Below are 25,397 nucleotides of genomic sequence, written 5' to 3'. Positions count from 1 at the left end.
TCAAGCCGAATTTTTAATGTTTTTGTGTCATATTATTATCACAAATTTATGTTCCATGTTATTTATCACGATTGTTAACAACAACAAATATGGAGAACAGCAATGCAAAGGTTAAGAAAATTGCCAGATATTTTTTTTATACGAACATCATAAAATGTCGGTTCGATCAGCATGAGCCATTCCCACTGTGCGTCTTTTCCAGTTCGATTTCGCAGCCCAGCTGACATTTTATCTTCGGGCCGCGCTCTGGCAGTCATCGTCGTCGTCAATATCAAAATTAATAAGGTGGTTAAATTGATCTCAATGAACCGTTGTCTCAATGATCAAATTTACACCCACATCACTACGACCGTTATACCCCGTTATCCCATTCATTGTGTATGGGAACTTATACTTTTAAGTTTAAAACTTAAATAACTTTCAAATTTCAAATTTGGTACAAAAGTACGAACATGAGTTTTATTTACTTTAGTAAAGAAATAATAATTGTTAAGTCTTGCTTATTTTTTTTAAGTACGAAAACTCGCTTATTCGATAAAGTTTTTAGTGCTGTTTTATGCAAAATATATTGATAGTACTTTGATGTTTTGACATTTTTTTATTGTTTCATCAAAGTGAAAATCATCAAAAAATATATTTTTGGAACATACATTATTATACATCATTATTAATTTCATGAAAAAAGTTACAGCTAGGTAGTTATACCACACTTCTCTCTGTTCGTAATATTTCTTATATTTTAAATATGATTGTAGCGCTGGATAAGTATGTAAGTAATAATCTACACTACATACTACACTTTGCATACTTACGTGCACAAAAAGTCTCCATTAGCGGGAGTATTTTCTCAATGCGAAATAATCGGCGTACCGATAAAAAGTGATATACGAATAATATTCCGTGCATTCAATAATTGCTTTAGAAAAAAAGTCATATTTTTGTTGTAGAACTTACAGTATCTAAAGATTTTTTTCAGTTTTTATGTAGCTACATTATTTAAGGTATAGAGTTGCGTGAAACTTAACACCATCAACTGTGGACAGACCATGCCTTCTGTTCAATAGTGCCACTTTTTGTCTGAAACAATACCCAGTCTATACGCATCTGTCATAGTGTAATGGATTGATGTGATCGTACAACTCCTGTGCTTCTATCCGTTATACAAAATGGACCTGCGCTATTCCCTTTCACCCTAACCAGTGATGATTATGACCCTACATGCTGTGTCATGCAGTTATACCGATAGGTTAGAATGACCCTATGCTGACGCATTGTGTCTCCCGTCACATTCGACAGTAATGCGGTTCGATGAATGTTACTCAATAAACCAGAGGAATGCGCATTTAGGGGGCTGTGCAAAGTTCAAAACGCAAGTTCAGTGCACGGTAATTGCGTTCATCGCGATGTAGCTCAATCAGTGTTTAACCTTAATACGATGTCTGCATGTCTTCATGCATGTGGCAAAAAATCAATCGTGGCACATAATCGCATCGTGCATCGAAAGACTAATCTACCGGCTAGTGTTCTTCTGTAGGGTGTAAAGCGGCAAACGAATGGCTCACAACTTGCGAAATCATGACACATTGCATTGCATCTTGGGTTCATCTTTTTTTAAACGGGATTGGTGCGAAGGCAAGGTAGGCAAATTGAATCACCTTTACATTACTACCGTTAGGACAGATTCTTAAAATTTCATCCACGATCGTTTACATTACGGAACAAACCAAAAACAAGCACGTTATAGCACACGAAGCAGACGCGAAAACCATGACAACATGAATGTTCGTGCCTGTCAACAAGCAGCAAATCAGTTATTGATCGTACTTATTCTTGATCTATCCTTGCTTATAAGCTATTTAGTATGGGCGTCCGTCCGACTTTCCATTCCGCTGACAGGACTGCGCCATTTGGAAAGTATGCCATTGAGGAGCAAAATTTCAACGACAGTCACTTACTGGCTAGTAAATTTAATATTTAGCTTTTAATCATCGCCTGTTAGCTCTTTTTGTCGCCATTTAAAAAAAAAGTCATCATCACTTACTTTGCCTCTTACGTCACCTTTTCGTCTATCGTGGGCTCATAGCAGCCTCAAGTAGTAGATTTCCAGTTGGATATTTCCAATAAGATTTTCTTTACAAACATCGCCACATTATCGTGTAGAAAAATAGCCAATAAGAAAGGACCGTTGCCGAGTGTGCAAAACATTAATCTGGAAATGTATGGGTGCAGACAGCTTTCCCTGCTTAGTCCACCTCCTCGCCGTCATCGCATTCGATAACGGATGGGTGTGCTGTGGCGGCATTGGCCGTGTCAATCGGAATCGCAGCCAAACCACCGGCGGTTGCCAGCGTCAGTTAGCTGGAATGATTGCCGGCGGTCGCAATTTCCGTACACTTGTTGGCCGCCAGCTGCTGCAGCAGGCTAATACTGTTCTCCTGCGCTGTCTTGGTCGCGTTCGTAGTTTTACTCAGGTCCCCGGTGTCATGGTCGTCCTGCTCGTCTTCCAGCAGTGCCGTTTTGGCACTGTTCTGTGCCGAAGCGAAGAGAATGTCCTGCTTTCCGGCAGCCGTTGCCTTTGGCGAATGCTGTTGCCGGTTGTACTCGTTATTGAGCGCGGTGTGGATCGGTTTGAAAGTGTTCTCGTTCGCACCTCCATTGCCGCTCAGATGGTCCGGCGACGACGAGGTGGACGAAGAGGATCGCACGTTCTGCAGAGCCGCCCGTAGCGAGTTCTCGAGCAGCGAATCAATGTTGGCGCTCGTTTGTGGCACGAATGTGGTCCACTCGTTCGTCGCAGCGTCAAGATATTCGACCGTGCTGAGGAACGTCTTACCCGAGAAGCCACCGATCGCGTACAGACGGTTCTGAACCACCGCTACCGAAACGTTCGAGCGGGGCGATGTAAGGTTCGGTCCGGCAATCCAACATTTGCTTTCCTCATCGTAACACTCGGTCGTGTTCAGTGAGTGTGAGCCATCACTACCTCCAACGGCGTACAGCTTCCCGTTGTACTCGGCCAGGCCACAACCGCGCCTGGAATACGGCAATTGTGGGAGCGAAAGAGAGAGAGAGAGAGAGAGAGAGAGAGAAAGAGAGAGAGAGAGAATAGAAAAATGTAAAGATTAGTAATGCAAGTTCAGAGCACATCAAAACATTCCACTTGTCATACCTCGGCGTCAAGAGCGATGGTCCAAGAGTCCACTGGTTTGCTTCCACATCGTACACCTCCACCGAGCCGATACAGTTCCACGCATCGCTTCCGCCAACGACCCACAGCTTGCCGCCGTATGCCGTCACACCAGCCTGATAGCGGCCGGTGTTGAGTGGCGCAATCGAGAACCAGCGATTCTCTTCCGGCTTCAGCACGTCACACTGTTTGATGCCGCTCTGTCCATTCCATCCACCGATGCAGTAGATCTTGCCATTCAACGCACACACGCCTGCATTGCTTCGAGCGAGAGGTAGTTTGCACATCTTCTTCCACTTTCGATCCGCCTTGGAGAGATACTCGACGGAATCCAGCTCGGTCGTGCCATTACAGCCACCGACGGCGTAAACCGTTCCCTCGATAACCGCTATCTGGACGCGTCCGCGTGCCTCACCCATATTCGACTGCTGTGTCCAGCTGTTCGTCTCGGGACAGTAGGATTCTACCGATCGGAGACACTCGGCCCGATCGTAGCCGCCGCAGACGAGCAGCTTGCCCTCAAGCTCGGCTACACCGAGACCGCACTTGGCGCCGGACATGGTAGCGACCTCGCAAAACAGTTCCGGCTGCTGGCATTCGTCCAGATCTTCATCCCTGCTGACACTGGTGCTCATCACATCCGGCGTGTTGATCGGGGACGGTGTCGTAGGTATGTTCAGGCGCAGCTGAATGGATAAACGCGCCAGGTTGCCGTTCAGCGTAACAAGCGCAACATACGAATGGTCTGCAGTGAATGGATAAAAAAAGACAACAGCATTCAGTACAACTACAATGTGTCTTTGATATGAACCACATCTATGGTGCACACGATACGGGAAAGCCAAGCTTACCGGAAAGCTTGCTGCAGCCAACCAAACTCCAATCCATCTCCGTGGCGGCAGCATCCGCGGCATCACTACGGTCACCGATGTCACGGCTGTACAGTATCATGCGAGGCCTGCCAGGTGTTTTCAACGCTTTGCGATGCTTCTTATTGCTCGGGCATTTCAGCACTAGCCGCTTATAGTCCTGCACCAAATCGCTCTCCGATTCTTGTCCCGGTGGCAGATCTGCACAGTCTTGCAGTGAATTATCCAGTGCCAAGTAGAGCATGTGCGAGCGTTCTAGCAGCGAGGAAACCTGTAAGGAGAGCAGCATACATACAAACATGCTATACATCCCTGTACCACACGTCCTCCCTTAGCCGGTAGCTTCCGGTCCTTACTCACCGATACATCCTCGTTGGTCATCTGTCGCCGAATCCAGTCGATAACGAGCCGGCCCAAAGAGCATTCCGCCACCAGCGACATCTCTTGGCGCGTTTGATACAGCACCTCGATCAGCACGCATGGCAGCTGCAGAAACCCGGCCGTCTCCGAGACGAGATGGAAGTTTTTCGCGATGTACGCGTCCACCTCCTGCACGAAGCGTCGGTTCCGCTCGATACCGGGCAGCGAACGCGTCTCGATGCAAATGTCCGGCTCCAGCTCGCTCACAAGATGGCGGGCGCACTCCTTCACCACACTATCGATCTTCAGCTGCCAGGCAGCGAGATAGACATCGCGGATCTAGAAAATGTTTTGTCGTAACAGTGCCATGTGTCTTTCACGGGTTTTCGCCTTCCTAGCAGGCTCTATCGTGCGCCCCACGCGGCACGCGTCTGTGTGCGTGTATGTTTTTGAGGACCGCCGAAGGAAGGCGGGAAAATTGGGATGGGAAGAGTATGTGTGTGTGTGTGTGTGCACGTGCCGTTGTTTCCGTTTGCCGTCTCTCCAAGCCCGACCAGAGAAGCCGCGGGCGTGTGGAGCAATGGCGAGTCGTCGAGCTGTGCAGTGTCACCACCATCGGCTCATTCTACCCGTTGCGGCTATTTCAGTTCCAGCGGGCACAACGCGAACCTGCCGATGGTGGCCACTATCAGTGACAGATTCCCATTGAACGGCAAACTATTCTAGGCTTTGGTGCTACATAGCCATAACCACACAACAAAACACGCATAGAAGGGCGTGTGCTTTTTACTGCTCTGTTCGTACTTCGGTACGGTATATGCTTTACTAAATCGAGCTCTAGCCGCTTGGGGACGGAAACAATCTGCGGGCCTGTCTTAGATGCGAACGCATACTAGCACTCACCATCTCATCGGGCACTTCCAATGATCCGGTGTAGGCATACTCGACCAGATACATCAGGCCGTGCTTCGTGATCTGCCCGTTCAGCCGATAGCAGGGCAGCTTAGCGTCACTGGCTGCGGTAGGCCCACCGTTCAGTGTGCCCTGCGGAAAAGACGAACGGATAACCAATTAGTTCATGATGTGCGTACTTCTTCAGCCGAGTCGCCGAGGGCATTACCGCATCCGTGCTGAACAGGTCCATCAGCTGCGGCGAAACACAAGCAAGCACATTCCGATGCGCATGGATTTCCGTATTTTCCACCTGAAATGACGACCGAAATGAGTGGCATTATCACTTTAGCTTATCCGAAAACAATCCGAAGCTTGGCCCGAGTTATAGATCTATGGATCGGTTGAGGAGTAATACTCCTATCGTTTTTGTCCGCTATAAATCATAGCATGTACAAAAGAGTAATTACCAGTAATACCACGTCGCAGAAGAGCCGGTTTTTCCGCATCGTACTGAGACTCTGCAGGAAGCTTGACTTCATGTTGTCGTCCGTGAACTTCAGATAGCCGCAGCTCTCCATGGCATCGTCTGGAAATGGAAAATAGAAGTCGAATGTTTCAGTGCCGAGTTTCTTGACATTGGAAAAGTATGACACAGGTGAAAGCTTAAATGCGTTTACATCAATTCTACATTAATTCCTTCTTGTTGCATTCACAATGGCGAACACTTGTTGACTCACGCTTACGCAATATCCTTCAACAACATATCCCAGTGTTAAATCTTGGCAAGATACAGCAGCTGTGGACTTTGGAGACAGGTCCAGCCTTTAAAATCCCTCATATGTAAATCCACGCTTAACACAGACCAGGAAGACCTAAGACAGTCTATTCCCCGCTATCTCCGTTAACACTGTTTGTTGTTTCGTTATCATTGCGGATAATTTAGCACGCCGACGGGGCGATACCACAACACTGAACAAAAACACCCAGTGCCGGTCAAATAGAAACGTACGTCAGTGAAAAGATAACGTGCTTTTATCTGTTACATGAGTAATGTGGTTGGTCCCTCGCCCGTACACACCCAAACAGACGCACAATAACCACGCGGCAAGCAGCCTTAAGATTTATACGAATCACGCGATGCACATATCATAGGGGATTTTTTGTTATTGCTTCTTTAAACCATGCACTGGTCAAATGCACCTCCCTGTTTCGCGAACATGTGTGTGCATCGGTTGATGACTCGTGCAATTACACATGCTTACTTTTGCTTTACTGTCCCGCGGTGACGGTAGACACCACACTTAAGTCCACATGGACGAGCACGTGGCAAAGCCAAACAGTAGTACTGGCACGTGTTTACAATTATAATGCTTTTTAATTATTTTATCTAAACAAACCCGTTTTACGATTTATTTTTTCTATGGGTTTCATTCAACTATTCAATTTCGCCAAATATCTGGTGGCTAATTGGTAGCAAAAGTTAAATAGTTGTAGAGGACTATTACGCAGAAGACGCAAATACTACTCTGGCCTGGCGACAACAGTGGCTGTCACGCGGCATGACAGTTGACCTCGAATATCGGTGTTTTTACCATCATCGACAAAATCATGAATTGTCATGAAGCAACAGCAACGGTGGGCGGATAGGAACGGGTTAAAAGACCGGCAACTCGACGTCAGCAAAATGTACAAGCATCAGCACGGTAAATTTGTGTGCCAAAACAAAAATCTGTAGTACCGGAGGAGGCAAAGGCGAGTAGAGTTCCAAGGTAAAACCAAACGCACGGAACTCGTATTAAAAAAAACAACAACAACCTTACATTGTTTGTTTACAGTCCGTAGTTTTTGCAACGAAGCAAACGAACGGCGACGACAGGGGTTTCGGAGGAACAACCGGTAACATAAACAGAGTGGTAACTAAGACGACAGGTGAGTTAAGGCTGAAAATCGTTGATGCTACTACCATCTGCACAAAACAACTGCGTAGTACGTACGTTTAGATTCAACTGGATACGGGGCATTGTGCAGCTTGAACAAGTTTAGTCTTTACCATCATTTTTGAAGTCATTGAAAACTTAGGCCAATTAGGCCGACATTATGATGATTAAGTTTGCATTTTTGTTTACACAGTGATGTGGTGACAAGTGCACTGGAAGCTTACCGTCAGTATCTGAGATATTGCAGTGGCCCTGAACGGAAGTTTATTTTGGTCCAAAAACCTCGATTAGATAACTTCTTCGCTCCCAGGTTGTTGATCAGGCGATCGAGAACGCTGATGAAGAGGAAGGGCGTGAGGTATAAAATTGGAAGGCTATTGATAAAAAGCACACCACGGCCCTTGTTTACGAAGGGCCTGTGTGTGTTGCAACAGGAAACCTCGCCGAGGGAAGCCTATCGATTAAACAGTATTTTAACCGGAGGAAACCGGCTGCAGTGCCCCAAAGGGGAGGAAATTGGCAACAAAAACAACAACAAAACAAAAGTTGCGAATCTTCCAGGCGTACTTTTTGCGCATCAAACAATTTCCGTACCGTTGCACGGGATTTTCACTGTACAAACGACATTAAGTAGATTGTACTTTGATACACGCCCCGGTACCCGGTGGTCGCGTGATAACGGTGCATATAATTAAAAAAAACCTTGTTGGATATGCCTATTGACAACGTATTTTACGTAAAGATGTCACTTTCTTTCCGACTTCAACGTCCCACATTTCATTACCCAATTGCATTACGCTAATTTCATTACGATTTTATTATTTTTCATTTATGCTAAAATCAATAAACGTTTACTAAGCGAATTTGAAATGGAAGCCAAACCAAAAGTGAGAATGCCAAACATAGATCACGAAACTAATCAATATAAGTTCTCGGTATAAAAAATCGCTTTGCAATGTCTCCATCGTAAACCTGCAATCAATTTTGTTGTATAATAAAATTGCCGTCACCATTATTCATAATCTTAACGATCGCATAATCAGCATCGAACAATAGAAATTAGCCATACATATTTAAGCAGTTTATTAGAACGCTGGGTGTTTAAGATGACAATTGAAAGATACCAGACACTATCAGGAAGCTTTTGCCAAACGTCATCGTAATACAACACCTCTCTCCTTCCCATCCAACAAACACCCTGATACAGAGCAATAAGAGATAGCGCCAATTATTGGGATCGCAGCGACGGCAAGAGCCACAAGAAAGTCACGTTCCCACTTTGTCGCTGATCATTGCTGATTGAAAAGAAGGTCAGCGTAATTTGACGCAATTAGACAGTGAGCAGCCTATTTCATTGTCCATAACCATCATCAAACAGTGGTGTGATTCGCGAAAGCAATAAATACATGTTATACTACATCGTTAAATGCTTATCAAAAAGCTGTAGTATCCTCGGCCTGCTCCTTCTACCATCACTACTCTACGCGTCCTATCAGCTAAATTTGATATGATAGCAATTTAGAACATTGTTTACGCCAAGGGGGTTGTGCCTCGCACGCTCCATTTACAGACAGCCTTGTTGGCCGGTTGGCAAATAAAACACTTCCGCAATTCCACGCCAAAAAACCAAACCGTCGGATGGCGACGGCTATTACTTTCACTTCATCCTGGTGAGGCACTGCACAGTTAACGATGCTAAAATTAACTCTGCTCAACATGCTAGGTGACGTCGCGTGCCACTAATATCACCGAGAGTCTGATGCCAAATGCAGCAGATCCAATTCTTCAGCAATTCAGCAACTGCGTTAATTACAAGACATTTCTTTTCCTTGCATTCGGCAACCGTGAAATGAGATTTGCATTTGGTAATCTCTTTCGATTTTTTTTCCTCGATTTTACGTTGGCACACGTGTTTACACACGGTCGTTGACCCGCATGTGGCGATCTGCGATCTGAATCAGCGGGTCGTGCGGTAAAATGACTGCGAGAAACTGCATGCCGCTGCATGCCACCAACTGCATCAATCGAGCCGGAAAACATGCACCCCGCGGCAGCTGCTGTCGGGTGCAAAAAAACGGACACTGAATAGTGGTAGTGACGCTTGTGCCAACGGTACAAAGTCTGTCGGGTGTTTCCCGCTGCAGAGATGTATGATATTTTTATTTAATATTCATTCGCGTTTTGACATGCTTTTTCTCGGCTCTTTGCATCCAAATCGTGTCAAAAAAACATTGGTATGTGTCCATATGATCTCCGATCGAGCATTTGGAAGATTGCCTAATGACATAAGATTCACGTCGGCGTTTTGTATGCCTGCGGTTGCTTGCGTATGATGTGTTTTTCCTTTCCTTTAATTATGTGCAAAGAAGGTCCCACACTTAAATTTCAAATCAACGCTGTGTCCCCAGTTGAAGCGATGTTGGCCCATTTGCACAGCATGAATATTTTTTGGCCGTTACGCTTTTCATTAATATTGTTATAGTATCCCAGTGCATGGATCTGAATGATAAGTTGTATTGTATTATTTTCGGTTCATTTTCGGTTCCTGCCCCACAGAAAACTCAAAACTTTACATTATCAATACGAAAACATTTAGGAAACATGCCAGATTGTTTGTGCAATTCCGTACAAATGCAACCTCATTTAGGAAACAAATTGCCAGCTGCCTCTTTGTGCAGTTACAGTAAAAAGTATTACAAATAGTTGCGCGGTCACGTGGTGCAATCATCAACGCGCTCGACTTAACAACATTCCCGTTGTGGGTTCAAGCCTCGCATAGACCGTTTTGTTTAGCAAGGAGTGGCCAGTTGCGCAGATAACTTGGCATTACACAGCTAAATATCTATAGTTTGCTGATAAGTGTGCAACCTGAAATCGTTTTAATCAACTAGTCTAATAATAAATAAAAAGTTTGATTGTTGTACTAGTTAAATAAACAAGCACTAAATTATTAGAGAAACTTACTATTTAACCGGTCTTTTGGTACAGTCGGCAACTCGTACGACTTCACAGCATGCCCGTCATGCGTTCTAGCCCCGAATCGACTGTGCCCCCATACATGGAACTGACTATCCCGCTATGGGTAATCAATATGTCACTGAAAGCTAAGCCCACCAGTGCCAAGCCAGTGGTTCAGGCTGGCAGAACCTTAGAAAAAGGGGTTCTGAATGTTCTGATTCCAGAAACAATGCTAAAATCTTTTTTAATTAAGAGAAATAAACATTCAAATAGAAATACTCAATATACTCATACATATACTCACAACAAATAGCACTCGATATATAATTATATAAATATATTACACAGCACTCAAGAACACAGCAGTTCCGCCATATCGCACACAATTCACATCAAATTTAGAACATTCTAAACAAGCTGATTTGCCGATTGCCGAGAAATGCATAATTAAATAGCAAAATAGAGCAAAAATAGGGAAAGGGATAGTAGTCTCATTAAAAAAGAACTACAATTAAACAGCAACAAGGGAAATGGAAATTATCATTATTAACATTATTTAGCAAATAAGAGACGAATGTATACCACTAAGCACATTTTTAATAGCTTTTTTACGTACAATGAATATTTAAAAAATCACCTCAACTGAAAAATCAAACGATAAAACACTTCAAACATAACAATATGGTTAATACAAAATTGAATCAACGGATGTGGTTCAATAAAATATTCTGCCACAGGCAAACAAAACAGTCCACCTCAGTCAGCACTTATATGGAATGTAATTAAACCGTTCGGTGTGGTCGATTGTTTGTATACGATAGCAGAACGATGATAGTAAACTAAAAATAAAATCCGATACGTTAATTATAAACATTGGCTTCTTTGGCACGTGGCTGTGTTTAGCGAAATGAGACTTCGTTCATGCCCGATACATGATCAACGGTCTCAAGACAGAGACCGAAAAAGGGGGATCAGAAAAATAAACAAAACACGCTACAGCACACGGATCAAAATGGGATATTTCATTTCATCCGTGTGGCAAAAGCGATGACAAACCATTGTGCAATGCATTAGCCAAGATAGGAGTGCAGTTTTTCGCTTTGCTTTCTCAGCAATCATCTTTCACCTGCTATTAGTTATAAACGGCCGTTCCCCAGGGTGGCCATTAGTGGTCGTAAAAAATGCATATATGTGTACAGAAACTCCCGCCTCCTGCTCCTAATAAGAATTGCTTGTCTTACGAATGCGACGTAATCAGTGCAGGCAGTCATAAATATGCACAATTACCAGTCACTTCGCGCAAACACTTGTCCGTAAGATCCAATAAGGAAAGGAAAAGGCGTTTTGGTGCCAACGCGTCTTACATGCGACCGCGGGGCGATCCGGGATAATGAAATAATAATACCTATTGTCGCTTGTTGAGCGTACACGCGTCGCTGAAAAAATGTCATTTACAAATATGAGAAATTAGAGTTTGAAGTTGGAAGTTCATACGAATTGCACGTTTTGCTGAACTTGCTGCTAATGAGCTGACAGAAAACAACGCAATTTCCCTATCATCTGACGGCAAAGATGGTCTGGATTTTTGGAACGGTTTCTTTTGCCCCTCTCAGCACTGCTGCGGGCGCCGAAGATCTTGAAATTGTTTACAAATAAACCCACCATGGTTGGCTGAAATTCTTCCAATTTTGAGCTGGCCCTCGAGCAAGAATTTGCATCTTGGCTCGGACTGAAACGATCATGTGTGTTAGTGTTGTTGGGGTATTTGCATTTTATTTTGAACGTGTTGAAAATATTCTCTTCAACTAGTTCTCTATAGACGATCTCCCATAGGTCGTCGATGTGTCCTGACGTCAATCGGTAGACTAGACGAATGGTAAGTAATTCCAGAATGGAAAAAAATAATACACACATACCATCGTCCCTTAATGCAATTAGGGCTAATTGTTCGTCCTTCGTGATGAAGATAGTTTCTCTCGCCCTTCAGTTATTTTAATAGCCCTCTTCGCACGTCACTCAAAATACTATCTGATGCAAGATCACTGACAAAAGTGTTACTTGGACTAGAGTTCGCAGCCAAAGAGTCATACACAAAGACTGATTGACTTCTCGCGACTCATTCTTACAACTAACCACACAAATACAAATTACTTGCTTGCCCTACAGCATGTAGCCTCTCATAAAACATTGGTTACTTACCACTGTCGTATGAAAACTTTATAATATTTTTTCTCGTCATTTTCGTTAGCACCGCAATATCGTTTCGACGAGACAAAGGTTGAGGAACTTATTTTTAATTGCTGTGTTCGTCAGGTCACGCTCTGCACACGTCAGCCGGTTTTACCGGGTTCGGGATAGTCGTGATGGTCGCCGAGTGGAGACAAGGACGGAAGTAAACACTAATATCACACATACACTCACTCACTAGGTACCAAACGGTTCGATGGTTTACCCAGGGCAATCTTTTCCAGTCCCCGTTTTGCACTATCACAGATCACAGATAAGGCACGGCCTTTTTTATTTTAAAGCACACATTTACAAGGCGCGGTGCAGCATCCACTTTACGACCGCGTATCCAGCCAATACGGATCCACGTTGGGCTACCCCGGTTTGCTCGGCAATCGGCCAAACGGAAGCTCACCGTGTAATTGGAGCTAGCATATTCATGGCAGCCGGCGACTGCGGCTACAACTTTTTCGCGAAAAATGGTTTAGTACCGTTTGCGATGCAGCTATTCGCAGGCAAAGAACGAACATCCATCACCGCTCCTGCTGATGGCCGTGTGCCGAATTTCAGCACTACGTTCCACTTTCAGGATCACCGACGACGTAGACTACCGTCAAGCAGAATGGCCGTTTTAGCAAATTCGAACCGAATGGTACATCTTTTTAAACACCGGTCTGCTTCGTTCATGTGCACCGGAAAGCTGGTGAAAACAGTGACACCAAATCAGTACGAATGTTGTCTTCTTTTTGTACACTTTTCGATCGCTTTCGTGTGTAAGTCTGTCTGTCAGGCTCACCTATTTTTGACACAGTTTCGCAATGGAAAAATATTCACTGGCGCAGACACATCACACACCACGGCAGCACACTCAAAATATACCTTTGCGAGCTCTGCAAGAAGCTTCCGGAAGTTTCGAACCAAAGATAACTGTCCACCGCCCAGTATCGTTACTACGGCTTCTAGCCGCTCGTGCACACACCAGGCCGGAGCCAGGTGGTGGTGCTCTTTGCAAACCTCCCTAAGGACCTCCAATGCCAACGAAGGCGAAGAACTGGGCAGCTTGGCTTAGAGGACCTACTAGTCTCGCACAGACCGAACCAACGTGAGAGACAAGTGCTGTCCCGCCGACTACTACCAATCGACTGACAACAACACTCTTCTGGTTCAGGTTTCGATCGTTGTGGAGGCCACCTTGCACTGACGCAGCGGGAAACCTGTCCATCGACCTATGCGCAAGGGACGGACCAACGTCTCTGGTACTGGTTATCTTGCAAAAATGAAAAAAAAACTCCCCCACACTCACAACGAGCGCGCGGCTGTCTGTGTTGTCTGTTGCATGTATTTACTGCCATTTTGGAGGGCACGTGCTGCCGCTTTCCCTCTCCTGAGCGCCATCGATAGCGTGTCGATACGGTGGTATTGGGGTAGTAGTCCGCTCACTGCTATCTGTTGTATGTGTGTTTATCATCCTTTTGCACTACCTACACCCACACAACAGCTGTTGCTTACATGCCGTTTACAAATGGCGTATTCGGGCCGGTGAAATGTCTTCCGTCACGACCAAATAGACGGCTACGTACGTAGTACACTTTTCCGAGTGTAGTGCACACCCTTCCCGTAAGCGAAAGCAATTCTAGTGACCGGGTACGCGGACACTATCGACAATGCTTGTCCTCCCACATAGCACCAGTGGCATTGTCCCTAATCCCACCCACACTTGCCGTGAGTGCTTGAGGGAGGTCAAGAACATGCGAACGTCAACTAGACCTACAAATAGCATCAACAGCGCCCCGCCGCTTCAGCTCCAAGGTTTCCAACATCCTTAGAACCGAAGGAAAGGCTGTCAAGCTGTTAACCTCTAAAGTTTGTTGAATTGCGTCGTGATGTTGATACTAGTAGTTCCTAAAAGAGTTTCTCTTCTGTTCCCTCCAGAAATGTATGCAATCGAGCGCGGCTGGCGGTTTAGTTAAATGCAACCACGTTACTGTGTTGCATATCCATCATCATCAACGTCATCATTGATCATTCATCAATATACTGCAATATGTTGTTCAAGCTTGTTATTAAACTAACCAAATAGCTTTTGCAACCTCATTAAGGTATATGGGCATTAGCGTTTCCTTGTTCAAGTTGTTCATCAATGATGTTCGTGTTATAATTATTAAACGCTTTTCCAAACACAACTTTCCATGCACTGAGCTGTGTTCAGCGTGGTTTAAAACACCGGTTAGAGTCATGTGAATACTGCAATCGGATTTCGTTAACCACTGAAACTGTTTAAGACTAACTTAATTAAGGCAAACTCAACAGTAGCTAAACAGACTGGTATATGGATCAGCGTCGCAAGCTTTCATATCATGTAACACGCAATTTACATTATTTAGTTAGATTGCGAGAAAAGAAAAAATATTAAATATAACATTTGAAGTTTTCATGACATCCTATACCATGAATCAAACAATGCATAAAAATGAACCACCTATTTGCTTGAAGGAAGTACAAAAGCCATAACTGTGCCTTGGGATCTTAGGAAGAACACGCCTTATCTGTGTGATACCTATGGCAGATATCGTATTTAGCATGCCTGCCTCAAAAGCATCACACATTTGGGAACACGCAGTGAATTAATACAATTTACGAGTTTACGCAAATCAGCACTCACCGTTTGTTTATTGAACGTTGCGTGTGGCTTTGATTCGCACTACACATCGCATAACCCAATGTGGAATAAACTGGATAAAACTGTATTGTGAATCAGGTATGTCGAACGCTTTTGTTTGCTAGTTTATATGTTTATAAGAATATATGTCGAAAAATTATACCGATGTCTACCTAAAATTCGCTTTCCCCATATAATGAAAATAAAATTTCAATTGCAATGAAAAACATTCTACACCAGAGTGTCGCGCAATACGACAGAAATAAACGTAAAACTAGCGTCACAAATTTCAATGCTAAAAGTGTGTAATAAAAATAAACCAAATGAACATTCATTTTAAAAGTTTCAACCTACCCCCACCCCGACATTTCCTTAGTAAGTCGCGCTTTACTTACACACAGATCAGACATTCAACACTTCGCGATTCCCCTTCCTTATACTATCTTCTAACAGCCATTTTCTTGACATCCATCACCTAATGCGAAACTGTCCTGTTATAGCCGTCAACAAGCCGAGGGCGACGCTGCTGATTGCTGTAATCATGACGCAAATTACGCGGCCCTCACGCAAAAATGTTATTGTGAATGCATAGAAAGATTGGGATGCAATGAATTGGGATTGGGAAACAATCGTCCAAGACTTCAAAAAGATGCTTCCGTCTGGAAGATATGATTTGCTTGCAAAGTAAACCAAACCCACTGTTACACCTACACCACAATGCAGTTCGTTAATATACTTTTTCCCATATAATGTAGCTACAAATTATCGAACTAATCAAACCCATTGACCTGAAACGTTAATAACAATTATTATATCATTCGAAACTAGTGAAGGCCAAATTATGTTTATTTCTTTCCTGAGGACTATAAATATAACGTGAAATGGGGAGAATGATTGACCTTCATTTTCATCACAAGAAACATAAGCTATGGAAATAGATAGCAAAAATACGAATTCCATGAATAATAAATAGGTCACAGAGCATTGCAGACTAATCATAGAGATGTTACGGGTTTCTGATACTGAAAATACCGATAATATGCATGCCTGACAAATCAGAGTTTCATTCAAACCAGAAAGAAAATATGAAGAAAATAACTATATTAGTCTTTTTTTCTGTCCACATAAAGCTGAGCACAGCTGAGCAGCCATATTAGAGTGCTGTAGTACACGTGGTACAGTGATGATGAGTCACCGGTAGAAGGTAAAAATCACCTGATAACGTTACGATGCCTCCAGGCAAGCAGTAGTAATTGGATTGCAATCCTTCGAAATCCCTTCCCGGTTTCATAATGAATGCAGAGTCGATCGCAATTTCACGACGGACGAAAGCTACACGCACCCATTGCTCATGGTAACAGGGGGTGTGGTGTCCCTCTCGTCCCAAATCACGTTGTCACTAGTGTGTAGGCAGGGAAGTCACATGCGGCTTGAGCGAGAAATTTGCACGCTTCATCGCTTGTTGATGATCATGCGACACGCAACCAGAGGAAACATTGGCTGGCTTGAAGGGGAAAATCGCAGAACTCTCTACGTACCGGGAGAGCCACGTGGTGGCCCCGACATCACTTACGCCACACGATCGACCATTCTAGATCATCGGCAAAGTATTTTCCTTAGGTCAGCTGTGTCGTTTTCTTCCATTGCCTAGTTTCCTCTGTGAAATTCTTTTAACGTAAACGTGTTAAATCGTGCGCGTAATGGTGAGACGGTTGTCACCCCATTGTTGACCGTTGGCGTTAAGTCCCCCGCCCTCGAAACACATCGCAATCTAGAGTGCCTCAGCAGAATGCTTAATTTGTTTAACTTTTATTGCTTTTCCTGTCACTTATTTTTTCTCTTCTTCTCTCGCAGCACGAAAAAAGGAGAGGAAAAAACCAAATGATGAATGGACGAGCAATTGGTAGACTCTGTGCGACGGCAACGATCGTTCATCTTTGCTACTAAGCACGCTGTAAGAAGATCGTGTAAATTCTACCGAAAAAACCGACTCAGCATCCGTGCATGGTAACTGTGTCATATTGATAAAACTGGCAACGATTGCTAGGTTGCCGTCGCGCGGAGGGTAAATGATATTAAGCAATGTTTTATATCATGATCATTGCTACAATCCCCGACAAAAAATGCTCTTCTCAACTACTTGACCTTTGTCAATGACGATCTGACTCTGCCAAATGATCGGCTTAAAATTACTAAGGATAAAATATAACAACATCTTGCACACCCGTTTTTAAAAGTTAAGATGTGATCAAAACCATTGTTATCGATGATCGTTTTATTGCAACCTTGAAAATCGATCAACATACGGTTTTGTTGTAGAAGGCCATTTTTCCAAACAATCTTGCTTTTTATAATGGAAATATTCACGCATCTACAAAACATCCACTCGACGCATACTATCGATCCACAAAGACAATTGGAACTGTAAATAAACATCTCCAAACTGCTTGATTGACCGACCAAGGACAGCGACACCGCTCCTCGCATCGCTTCTACACTACCTGGCCCTTGCTGACTACGACGAAATTACGAATGCGAAGAAGTTTCATGCTTCTTTTTCAGCTTTACCCGACCTATTCAATGACTTGTATGTCATTCTTTTGTGGCACATAGAAAAAAAAAATAGCGAACGCAAAATGATGCACAAGAAAGGTACTACCCGTATGGCGGTGCTACCAAAAATATACTACAACGATTGTTACCACCAAGAAAGGGAACAGGGACTTGTGGTGTTGCTAAAAATACCACAATACTATTGCTCGTTAAGTCACGTTCGACGCGTGGTTTTCGAGACAATACACCTTTCTAAATTTACTATTTTACTCCGCATTGTAATTCGTTCCGACGTCCGAAGAACGTACGATCAGACGATCAACTGTAGCTGCTAGCGAGCGTGTGCGTGGCGTTCTGTCCGACGGGTGGCCGTTCGATGGATGCAAGTGCTTCAAATAGAACACCAGGAAGGCACGAGGCAGGAGGCAGTGGCGATTTGTTCCGAGATTTCACGCGAGGAATGGTTTTACGTTCTTCCGAAGCGGTTGTAATACACTAGAGCACCGCTGACGAAACAAGAGCGAAAACTGCTCAGCATAAGTTTATTCAGCTTCGGTCAGTATAGGGAAGTGGTACCCCAGGAACACATTACGTCAGAGATTGTTACGATCTTGACACACCTCCAAAAGAAACTTGTACTTTCATTGATGGGTTGCTACAGTTATTACAATGTCATTTTTTGCAACACATTGATTAAATCAGTATTACGTGATGCGTTCTATTCTTAGGTAAACGATCCATACATAGAATGGGTTTTTGGTTCCGATTCATTCAAGCAATGGAAACGGAAGTTTCCAAACTTTTAGAAGGTTGTTTGTATTCAACTTAATCTGCAAGATCAAGATGAAAGGAATCATCACCACAGATTTTGAGAAATGTATAGATATCCCACACAGATACGGTACAACGGAGAAATATAACTTGAAATAACTTACCGCCGATGGAATTTTCAATGCGTGGCCTCATCCTTCGGGAAATTGGTGATACTCCGTTTATTGACGTTGGTTTGCTCGAATGTACCGCACCGGACGATGGAACAGATGGCGTCAGCAGGTTGTAGTGCTCGAAAGCGCTAAAAGCTTGACCCCTGGAAGAGCACATTGGAAGAGCGAAAGAAAAAATAGGACAAATAAATCAAATGATATTCATAACACATACGAGTGCGGGAGGGAACGAGGAAGTCTATAATGTATAACGAACTGTTTAGCGAGACAGCGCTTGGTAAGTTGTTTTTTTTCAACTCGTTTCGATTCCTGTACGAAGCGAAACGTACCTGGGTAGCTATAGATCATCTGATTCGATTGAAACGATTTCGTATTGTATAATACTCCACTCGGTGTTAATGACGTGGCTACCGTCAAACAACGTTAGGTACGACGCAGTTTCTTTTGCAAATCACAAATAAAATGTCCTACAGGAAATATAAATTAGAAAGATTTTTTGCACTCCCCCACATGTATTCCCCAGTTTGTCAGTTTCGTCTGAATGAAACACAGGGTCACGTAAACTTGTACAAAGAACTGCAATAAAAAGTAATTTATTTTTAAAACCGCATTTACTTCTATTATTATTCCCTTCCGTGTTGGAAAAGGGCAAACATGCCATTCGTCATTCCGAAAAGTACATTACAGACTTTTTCTAAAAATATATACATCATTTCCATTGAATATAACACTAAAACAACTCGAAGTTGTTGCTTTTCTCTGGAAAAACGCATTTCCGTTACAATGCAAATGTAAGGCTTGCGTTGTTTCTTTTCAAGCGAAGGACAAAAATATGGGTCACCATCATTACGGGAAAACGTCTTGAACATGAGTGTGGTAACTGCAGAGGCCACACAAACGCAACTCAAGTAATAGAAGAAAACAACAGTGAAAATACTTTTCTATAGCAAAAGATGCAAATTTCAATTATTTTTACTACACAAATTTTATTCAAGTCCTCGCGTAGTAAACATCGCGTTTTTAAGGTTTTTTGTTGTTGTTTTAGTGCATTTAGTTCAGTTTTTTGTTATTCATTTTTTTAAATTATTTTCTTAATTATCTTACAGTATTACAACTTTGGCCGTATTTTCTACTTTCCACTCGGCAAAATCTCTCTAAAAATAGATCAGAGCATCATCATTTGGTGCACAATAGACATATCAATTCCATCCGATGTGCAGTGTTTCAACGATTCGACACAAAAAGGGAAATACCAGGTCAGACAGTGCTCGCCATTGTTCGGAATCGGTATCGATGTAAGTTTCTTCTATGCAGAATACCGTTCTGCAGTACGGGTTTACGTTCGATCACATTCACGCACAAATACACATTATAGCGATTTAGTAAGACGTTATACTATGGCTTGCCTTGGATCCATGGTGCACAGTTTAAAGATGATGGATGAATGTAGAATCTGCTGAATAGGATTGTTTCTCGGCCGTGCAATGCATTCAGCAGCAAATAGGATAAACACTGTACAACGCCACTAACCGCAAAGAACTTGTTCGATTTTGTTCAGTTTCATGAAGTAAAGAGAAAGAAATCCAACACTCCACACCTCCTCAGGAAGGCAATTCCAGTGATATTGAAAGTCTCGCAAAGCGCTCTTGCTCATCACCATCAGCAGCAGTGGCGAGTGAGTGGTGTAGTAGTAGTGTTTACTGTTTGAATTAGCTCACTGTTTAGCACGGTACGAGGGGGTGTTTTCCATCGCCACACAAACCATCGACGCACTCGGCACAATGGAGTACAATTTTCTGAATCATGGCGTACGGAGGCTCGACTCTCCTTGGGTCCTATGTTTTGTTTCTCACTTGTGCTACGTGCGCTTTGTGTTCATTCATGCGCCGCCATCACTATTTGCACGTCGCAGCAGGCCGAAAACTACCAGGCGACTCCACCATACAAGCACACCCGCCGCGATGTACCTTCCCTTATTTTCACTTCTTTTGGCGTCAATCGATAGTGACGAACAACAATCACTCTGTACAGGGTAGCGAGAGTGGCTTTGACGTTGCACACAGTTGTACAGAACTGACTATCGCCAAAAGTGGATATACATACGGGGAGGTCGAAATTGAACGTCTTCACTCGCGATGCAATCAACTTTATTCGAAAAAAAAACCGGAGGCAACAGCACCGGAAGATGCAGAAAAATTATGTGACTCAAAGAAGGAAAAATACCCCCGTCGTACCTTGCGAGAGTAACTTTTCTGCTCTATGGCGGTGTCGAAAGAGCAGTAGAGAGTTTTTCCTAAGCTGTGTTCGCCTCATCCGTCTCAATGTTTATCGTTTGCTTTCATTCTCGCTGCTGTTTTGCGCTTGATCGGACTTTCTCTTTCTAATCTGCAATCGTGCTCTCATGTGGACGGTCAACTCAAAACCGAGCGAAGAGTGTTGTGTAACTGAAGTCGACGATAGAGCAGCCGAGCAAATTTGAACATTTCTAACGGTGGTGGGTATTTATTTAACGAACATTTTATTATTTACTGAATTTACTGCAAACGTGAAAAATACAATACAAATCGAAATACTAAGCCAGATAATCGATAATTCGATATAAGTTTACAAAAATTGACTAAATAATATATCCAGGCTTTGTTTGAGAAACATTACACATTTATCCTTTAAAATATGCAATGAAAAGGCATTAATAAAATAATATTGCTCAGCTTTAATAATAACGCTCTTAATTTAGTTCCATAACAGCAGATTTGAAAACAAACACACAATTTGCAATTGCATCTAATTGTAATAGATTATTCCGATTGAACACAAAATAACTATTTCCCTCACTGTTATTGTATTCAATCGATTTGTCAGCCGCTTCATCCAGACCAAACAAAGAGCCAGCCTCAACGAGATGAATGAATAAAAAACATTGCCGTTGCAATGAGAGTCGTATGCGAGAAATGATTCTCATGAACGTGGTTCTCCCAATCCTAGTCTCGCAACCCACACTATGAACAAACTCGATTGAGCATACATTTTATAGATAACAAATAAAATCTCCACCCACACTACTATTGAGTGAAAATCGGCGTTTGTTTTTTATGCACCTTATTGGTACCAAATAAAAAAGAATATTTTTTGACGAATTTTAGTCGCTTACATTGCGTAGGCGAGGAAAATAGAGAGTATGAGCTCAGGGCCAAATTCAGCACGAGAGAGTTTTATATTGCTGTGTTGTTAGTTCTGTGAAGAGTGATATATTTTTTCATCATAATTGACAGGCTGTGAATGACATCCGTTACGCTGGAGCATCTTCTGATGAGGACCCTTCAACGCGTCAACAGGTGATTATTACAGCGGCATTTTATCAAAATTTAATGGTAACGAAGCACTGATTACCAATAATGGTGTTATGATGGCAAATTTAAAAGCTACTCAAAATAACGTTTTATGCCTTTTTTTCTTAGCGAAATGACGCGTATCACATTGCGTCTACTACCGATGGTTTTTGGTGCTAAAACTAGCTATTTAAAAGTGAAAGTTTTACTATCATTGATAGTATAATTATCAGAATATCCATTTTTGTTTTGTTTCGAAAAAGTTATTAAGGGGGTAATTATATACGGAGATTTTTCTTATTTGTCATAAATAATGGATGAAAAATGTTACATAATAGATTATTATACATCGAAACAAATATCTGTTTGTATAGAGCAGGAGTCTCCAAACTACGGCCCGCGGGCCGCATGCGGCCTTCGAGAGCCTATAATGCGGCCCGCGGTGATATTGCAAAGGATAATGTAAATATCATATAAGTTTGACAATTTTCATCAAATTTTTAATTTTTACTAAACCAAGACCAAAATCAAGTTACCATAAAAGAAAAATGCAGAATTTTAAAATATTCTTTAAGTATTTTCATATGAAAACGAGATTTAAACGTTCTCATTACCAAAAGAAACGTCAAAATGGCCCTCAACAACATTATTTACGAAGCAATGCGGCCCGCGAATTGAAAAGTTTGGAGACCCCTGGTATAGAGTATCTAAGAAATCAGAAGATATGTGGAAATACAGAAATAACAGGAAGTGTGTGTGTGTGAAATTTTAAAATAATATTCGGAATCCTTCATATCCAGAACTAGATTTGTAAAAATTAAGAACCGATCAAAGAATATGACCAAGCACACTTGTATTAGGTCATTGAACGCGACCGTCTGGCCCGCAGAGGGGGAATGTGTGGACAAATCACGACAGACGGCGACGGACCGGACGTACCGGACGGACCAGGTTGACAGAAAGGTCAGCCGCTGACATACTTCCCGGCACACTTTGGCTTGCCAGCGGAAACGCATTTTCTCATGGTAAGAAGCTTCAGAGGGTTTTAAAACTTGGCACAAGCTTGACTGATGACAGGTTGACAGATTGCTAGCAATGAGCACGGAGATTGTTAAAATTAATTACTTATCAAATCGCTCATCGACTTTAAAATAGTGAGAGAAATAATAGATCCTCTTCGACGTATTTTTGAAGAATCTGCAAAATTGCATTCATGTGCATTGCAGAACCTCTAAGTGCCCATATTTGCACGGTATCAAGGTACCAACGCGGTTTGCCAGCTGCCGATGTCAGCGATATGTTAGCTCCGATGTGGCACCAAAATAGACGGACAATTTTCAAGTCCTCTATATCTCTATCTGTATCACGCTAGCAATAAAGTGAAAGTTGTGAGAGTTGATCCATCCAACCAACCGCACAATGCGAGCAGTTAGACAACTCTTCTTCTTTCATTCGGATGATGAACCTTCTCGACCAATGAATGATCAGGCGGGTGTATAGAAACGATATAGACCTTTGTCCGTGTTCTTCCCAGGGAAAGGGTAGGTTCAGTTTCATCTGCTTTGGTGTGTGATTCGCCTCCATTATTTCTTGTTGCAACTTGTCCGGCCTCGTATGGTCGCGGAAGTTTCTTTCACTGTGCGCGTGTTAAATACAGCCGGTTCCAGCTAGGTTGACGAATTACCTTCAGCTCTACATCACATTCACACACACACACACATACAATCAGCTTTGTTAGATATATGATGTAGTGTCCATGCCCGTTCACAACGCGAACAACAACGAGCATTGACTGATTGGCTGAAAAAATGTGCAAAACGCGATGCGTGTTTGATACGCGCTGCGTGCACTACGTTGGATGGTTGAATATCTTTGCCCACTCACACATACACGCTTCATATTCCAGCACGAACACACATGCAGCCACCACTTATACGGAAACGGTAAATTGACATGCAAGCAAACCGCCTCCTCTCGCGAACGGCCTCCAACGACCTCGAGCACCGTCCAGAAAGATGTAGAAGAAATGGCTGAATCGCAATAATGACACGCATGTGCTTCATCTTGCGCGTTGCCTCGTCAGCCTATCAAAAACCACTTCGTGGTCATTACCACTTCCTGCGTACAGAGTGCATCGGTACAATCAAGCCGGTACTTAACCTACCTGTTGGTTGCCAAAGATGATAAGATACGGACGTTTCTAATCCTCTGCGGCACCTTATAATCCGGCCAAACGCATGGAAGGATGATGGGTTCTAGCGACGTCACAAAATGAGCACCATTCTGTTGCAAAAAAATGCTCCAATTTGCGGTGTCAGTAAGACCGCCAGCCACAGGAACTCGCGAAACACGGTGCCGGTGATTTTGCAACTACGTACTACACTTGCACAATTCTGCTGTACAGGAAAATTGCACAGCCTCCACAGAAACTCAACTCGAAATGGTGCACTTCACAATTTACAAACCAAACTGCAGCGAGGTACTGTGCAACGATATGCAAATTCCCTCAAGACTTCCCTGCTCGAGCCCTCCTGCAATGATGAGCACTGGTAATGATTTTGTTAGACCAGGCCTATGCTCGGACGTTCTTTCCAGCTTGCACGTACACACGGTATGTGTTCGAGTTGTTTTACGAGAGCATACATGCGGCTACGTGCCAGACAGAAGTAGGCCCTCCGTGCTAGACAATACGTACAGAAAAGGGAGAAAGCATATCGTACGTTTCACACTACTGCCAATGGTCGTCGTCACGATTGGTTCACCGTTTACACGGGGAATTTTAAAGACGCAGTGAAAATAATGGATAAAATGTGTGTTTTTTCGAATGCATTTTTCGATGTCAATTAAATTGAACCAAGTCATTAAAATTTTCAAAGAATTTTAAAACTAATTTATTGTGGGACCCGGAAGATCTCCTGGGTCATTCAAACCAGTAGCAATAGCAAAACACGTTTGAAGTTCTACGTGTACACGCTTCTGTATTACGAACCATCGTGTAAACGTCGATATGAGATTTTCTATTTCATCGCTTGGTTATGATATACAGTCTGTTCCCGAGATACGTGGATCTCAATTTACACTGATTCGTAAATACGCGGTTTTCTTAATTTTACAGTTCATGTGTCTTATAAGCAAAATTTGCTGCAAGAATTGTCACATGCTAAACTGCGTTTTCCAAATTTTCAAACCACCAAAAAGCCAGAAATTTCTCAATTTACTGCACGAATCGCATTAAACAAGTGGTTAAATGTGAAAAAATACTAAATTAAACAAAAAAAAATCAACTTTATTAGCTGTATTTTGGCTAGCAAACGTGATATTTATCTTACGCGGATTTTCGAGATGCGCAAAGATGCCTCGGGAACGCATAAACCGCGAATCTCGTGTACGGACTGTACGATGTTTTATCTTTGCGATGTTTTACAATGTTTGAAGGAACAGCTGAAATAGGAACGTTTAGTAATGAGGGTAAAAACATGTG

The 25,397-nt window shown here is 42.9% G+C and overlaps 1 protein-coding gene across 3 annotated transcripts; it reads right to left on the bottom strand.

The window, feature by feature from the left end:
- Window positions 1–913: 913 nt before the first annotated feature.
- On the bottom strand, window positions 914–24,591 carry LOC120908416 (influenza virus NS1A-binding protein-like). 3 transcript variants are annotated; one of them, XM_040319382.1, is made up of 9 exons: window positions 24,081–24,591; window positions 18,579–18,730; window positions 5,778–5,896; window positions 5,537–5,620; window positions 5,320–5,460; window positions 4,417–4,755; window positions 4,039–4,327; window positions 3,170–3,932; window positions 914–3,033 (listed from the first exon to the last, which is right to left on the bottom strand). In XM_040319382.1, exons 2-9 carry the CDS (start codon window positions 18,607–18,609, stop codon window positions 2,355–2,357), a joined length of 2,445 nt encoding a protein of 814 aa, XP_040175316.1. In that variant the 5' UTR covers window positions 18,610–18,730; window positions 24,081–24,591; the 3' UTR covers window positions 914–2,354. The 3 variants fall into 3 exon arrangements, with proteins under 3 accessions (XP_040175316.1, XP_040175314.1, XP_040175315.1); XM_040319380.1 differs by lacking the exon at window positions 24,081–24,591 and adding an exon at window positions 19,994–20,795; XM_040319381.1 differs by lacking the exons at window positions 18,579–18,730; window positions 24,081–24,591 and adding an exon at window positions 12,405–13,607.
- Between the last annotated feature and the right edge of the window lie 806 nt (window positions 24,592–25,397).

This window comes from Anopheles arabiensis, chromosome 2 (assembly GCF_016920715.1).
Source record: "Anopheles arabiensis isolate DONGOLA chromosome 2, AaraD3, whole genome shotgun sequence".
In the NCBI taxonomy this organism is placed as follows: Eukaryota; Metazoa; Arthropoda; class Insecta; order Diptera; family Culicidae; genus Anopheles; species Anopheles arabiensis.
This window is presented reverse-complemented; position numbering and strand designations above follow the sequence as displayed.

What these genes read in the sequence shown, in the direction of transcription:
- LOC120908416 (XM_040319380.1), bottom strand. An exon ending in TGGAAGTGCCCGATGAGATG is followed by an intron (nt 4,756 to 5,319) that starts GTGAGTGCTAGT and finishes AACATTTTCTAG; the next exon opens with ATCCGCGATGTCTATCTCGC. An exon ending in TGACCAACGAGGATGTATCG is followed by an intron (nt 4,328 to 4,416) that starts GTGAGTAAGGAC and finishes CTCTCCTTACAG; the next exon opens with GTTTCCTCGCTGCTAGAACG.